Source organism: Anneissia japonica, unplaced genomic scaffold, assembly GCF_011630105.1.
Source record: "Anneissia japonica isolate Jap-2015-1 unplaced genomic scaffold, ASM1163010v1 scaffold9668_len1562885_cov226, whole genome shotgun sequence".
NCBI lineage: Eukaryota > Metazoa > Echinodermata > Crinoidea > Comatulida > Comatulidae > Anneissia > Anneissia japonica.
In genome coordinates this window covers 1,407,527-1,411,969 of record NW_022711326.1, presented here as the reverse complement: position 1 = coordinate 1,411,969, position 4,443 = coordinate 1,407,527, and the positions used below count along the sequence as shown (strand labels likewise).

Genomic DNA, 4,443 nt, shown 5'->3' with positions numbered 1-4,443 from the left:
AATAATAATAATAATAATAATAATATAATAATAATAATAATAATAATAATAATAATAATAATAGTAATGTCACTGATAATGATGATGATTATAATGATAATGATGGTGGTGATGCGGAGGTGGAGGTGGAGGAAGAGGATGATGCCGATAAGGAAGATGATGATAAGAAGGATGATGAGGATGATATTATGATGATGTTGATAATGATGATGAGTATGTTGGTGATAGAAGCCTACTGTAGCAGCAGCAGCAGTAGTAGTAGGCCTAGTAGTAGTAGCAGTAGTAGTAGTAGTAGTAGTAGTGTAGTAGCAGTAGCAGTAGTAGTAGTAGTGTAGTAGCAGTAGAAGTAGCAGTAGTAGTGTGGTAGTAGTAGTAGCAGTAGCAGTAGTAGTATAGTAGTAGTAGTAGTGTAGTAGTAGTAGTAGTGTAGTAGTAGTAGCAGTAGTAATGTAGTAGTAGTTGTAGTAGTAGTAGTAGTAGTAGTAGTAGTAGTAGTAGTAGTAGTAGTAGTAGTAGTAGTAGTAGTAGTAGTAGTAGTAGTAGTAGTAGTAGTAGTAGTAGTAGTAGTAGTAGTAGTAGCAGCAGCAGCTGCAGCAGCTATATCAGATGCTAAGCGAGAATTCTTGGTGTTTTCGGTGTAATGCTCTACCGTATCTTCTCAATCAGTATTATTTATCAAATTAACTTTAAATATTTACCGGGCATTTAATATTACTGTTGTAGTATCCGTCTTCTTCGGAAGGCAAATGGCGGGATCTTGACAACATCACTACTGGTACTTGTTACTTGACGGGATAATCCTAAAAAGCCAATTTTGCCTATACAGGATGGTGCTTACTTTGAGAGCCAAAATTTACGATTATGTTACACAAATGCATTTCAGTTATCTTTTTATTTTCTTTTATATTTTCATTTTTTCTGTTTGTTTTTGCAGGATATTAAGCAGCAAGTGGCGAGTTGGCTCAGCGGCCATTAATTGTCTTCAAACCTGTTCGATGCTGCGTACGATTGAGAAGAGCTTGGTATTGTTGCAGTGGCGGATCTGGGGTAGGGGTAAATAGGGTGGCTAGCCACCCCTATTCAGTGACCGAGAAAAAAATATATGGTTACTCGTCTGGTGTGTGTGCTTCTCATGTATACATGTTACATGTATTAGGCTACTCTCGTAAAACATAGGCCTACACTTTCTATTTTAAGCTGAACTTCTTTTCAGATGTCATCAAAGAGCGCTAGCCGTCTACTAAATACAAAAAAATTCAAATGGGAGGGAATGCCCTGTCTCTTATACACATCTACTGTTGAGTGAGGTTGGTTCCCTCACTTTTCGTCTGCAATGTAAAAATTTCATTAATAAGTCAAGAAGATGCCTGAAAATTGTTGAAATGAACTGCATAAATGACCCAGGTTTTAACAAAATTGTGCTGTACAACCGGTACTCTGTCCCTGCCGACATTGCACAAACATATGAATTACTTATAATACACGACTATCAGTTTGGCGCAGCGGTTGACGTTTGGGCTTTCAATAGTAAGGTCGGAGGTTCAATTCAATTCAATTCAATTCAACATTTATTTACTTCCTTTTTGAATCAGACAAATATATTACAATTGATTTAAAATAAATTGAAAATGTAGGAGAGGAAGAAGGCAAGAACCCGAGAAGATAAGAAAAACCAATCTTGTGGAGGGACAGCCTGAAATAAGAGGGGAAAAAATGAGATTAACAAAAGAGACAGTCTCCGCTGTGCAGATTCGCTTGTGTCCTTGGGCAAGGCACTTTTGCTACATGCTTCAGTCCACCCAGCTGTATCAACGGGTACCAGCAAACTGCTGGGGACTAACCTGCGACGGACTAGTGTCCCGTCCAGGGGGAGTACAACTCTCATCCGCTTCACACTACAGAAACTGGGTTCCAGGCCTATGAGCCCCAGTGGCTCGGAAAGGATTTAGTAGTAGTATGTGAAATAAAACCTTTAATAGCTCACTTAAAGATTTATAAAATGTTATTGTAAAACCATGTACAAACTGTCAAATTCTAAACATGTGTCAAGCTTAAATTTAGTCATGATGACATCACATCATTGCCATACCGTAAAACCTCAAATTGAAGCCCAGTGGGCCTAATCTCGAGATGAAGCCCATCTTGAATTGAATCCAGTTCTCTAGTTTGCAAAATTAGCCTCGAAAAGAAGTCCATGGGCTTTTTTTCAAGATAGCATAGGCTTCTTTTCGAGATAGTACAGTACATACATTGTACATGAATTTCAAAAAACAAAATAAATTGAAAACAAGCTTGGAAGAAGAAGAAGAAGAAGAAGCCCAGGGCTTTAATTCGAGGTTTTACGGTATATGCACAACATGACAATATAATGGGCATACAACAGTTTTTTGTCAAAATTTGATAGTGTGGGGACAGAGCTTAAGTCACACATAGAAAACTCACATTAGTATTTTAAAGACTTAAAAATGCTTTTAAGACTTCTAATTTTCATCTGAAAGATAATAACTTACCGTATTGAATAAATTACAACACATGGTTTGAACTGTGCATGCGCGTATCCCGTAGTATCCAATACGTTTACATCGATTGACCTTGATACGAGCATGCGCAGTTCTAACTATGAACTGGCTTTTATAGTACAATATGCAATTCTTTTGTCTTTATAGATTAATTAGGTGACAGATTAAGTAAGTTAGCCTTTAGGCCTCATAGAAAATTATTAAAAATAAAATAATTCACCGCCAATTAGCAGACGCATATGCCTGCATGCCATTCCTATATTCAAATTTTATTTCAAAAATGGTATACCGGTAATAATTATAACATATAGTTTTTTGTGACTAGTTACTTTGCATTTATCAGGAGGAAACACATACAATTTAGAATAAATTTACCCATGATACCTTATCGTTAACAATTTCGTTATAATACATAAGATCCATGAATGTTAGGATTAATGAATGGTTAATTAAAATCTGCTTATCAAAACAAAATCTGTTTCTGATCTGCTTGATTACTTTTTATAAAATGTACACAAAATATGTACGTATCTCTATCATCGTCACTTTGCCAAAATGTTTTAATTTTGTTATTTAACCATGGTTAAAGATATAATTGGCGTAATATGCACATTAGTACTGCTACAAAGTATTAAGTTTAATTCAATTTCATTAAAACTCATCTCGCAGCACAGCTGGTTACATGAGTGTAGCATGGTTAAAGAATTAAATTGATTAGCCAATGAATGAACAACCTTCTCCCGACCACCATCAAGGGGTGGGCGGGTTCTACTTTGAAAACGGGTGGCACCAGTCAACGTACATACTATAGAGTAATAAACAACTTTCTACCCATCATGTTATACTCGTACACTTTTGGAGTCTTCGGCTTACCCACCAGAACTAACCAAGCTACATTCGTACTGATGATGCTGATGGTTGTCAGCGAAACTTTTTACGTTCAAAAAGTAAGCAATTTTGGGAAAAAAAATTTCAAATCAAATTGTTTCAATCATTTGAAAATAAAATGTTGCAACGTTTCCTAGAGAGGCATCCTTCCTCTTATTACAATGATGAAAATTTTGTTTGTAGTCTCAAAATGTAAATGTGTCCTCACTTAAGATAGTTAGATACTCACTGGTTGTGTCGCCAAGTTTACTTGGGTTAAAAAATGTAGGTCTTCAGTTTGAATAACAGGGGCCTACGGTATGTTTATTTGAATAATATATAAATGAGACAGAGAGCATTAAAATGATTAAATGATGTGGCTATCCTAGGGCAGACTATAGTACCTGCAGGGGGAACAAAAAAGTGAAATCACTAATCACCTTGATGTACGCCCTCCATACATCAATAATAAATAAACATTAGCGTAATTCTTGAAAATACTTTATTAAAGTTGAAAACAATTCTTGTGTAAAGCGAAATAAATTAAATTCTTTTTGCACATTTATCGAACTTACGACGTGGAATCAAATGGAATTAAAAAAGTGTACTATTTTGCCTACTACTTTTATTTACGGTGTACTGTTAATATTGTTTTGTCTGTACTGTATAGGAGACAGTAAAAACAAATTATTATTATTATTATTATTATTATTATTATTATTATTATTATTATTATTATTATTATTATTATTATTATTATTATTATTATATAGGCATCAATGTGATAGGTGACGGATTATATAGTTGAACAGCATAGGTAAACAAATGAAATACCAAGTTGACTTTTATAAGAAAGTATAATACATACTCCAAGTATTGAAATACACGCCATCGTGTTGGGATTCAATATTTCGACATTAATTATGTCATCATCAGGAATTGTCTAAAAAAAAAAAAAAATGTCATCATCATTCCTGATGATGACATAATTAATGTCGAAATATTGAATCCCAACACGATGGCGTGTATTTCAATACTTGGAGTATGTATTATACTT

At 34.6% G+C, this 4,443-nt stretch overlaps 1 protein-coding gene across 1 annotated transcript in view; it reads left to right on the top strand.

Annotated features, from left to right (window-relative positions):
* Positions 1–1,269, top strand: part of LOC117107398 (thymus-specific serine protease-like) — an 8,474-nt gene extending 7,205 nt beyond the window's left edge. The window contains exon 10 of the mRNA XM_033249069.1: positions 935–1,269. Coding sequence (XP_033104960.1) covers positions 935–942 — 8 coding nt within the window. The 3' untranslated portion in view covers positions 943–1,269. The remainder of the gene's footprint in view (positions 1–934) is intronic.
* The last annotated feature ends 3,174 nt before the right edge of the window (positions 1,270–4,443 follow it).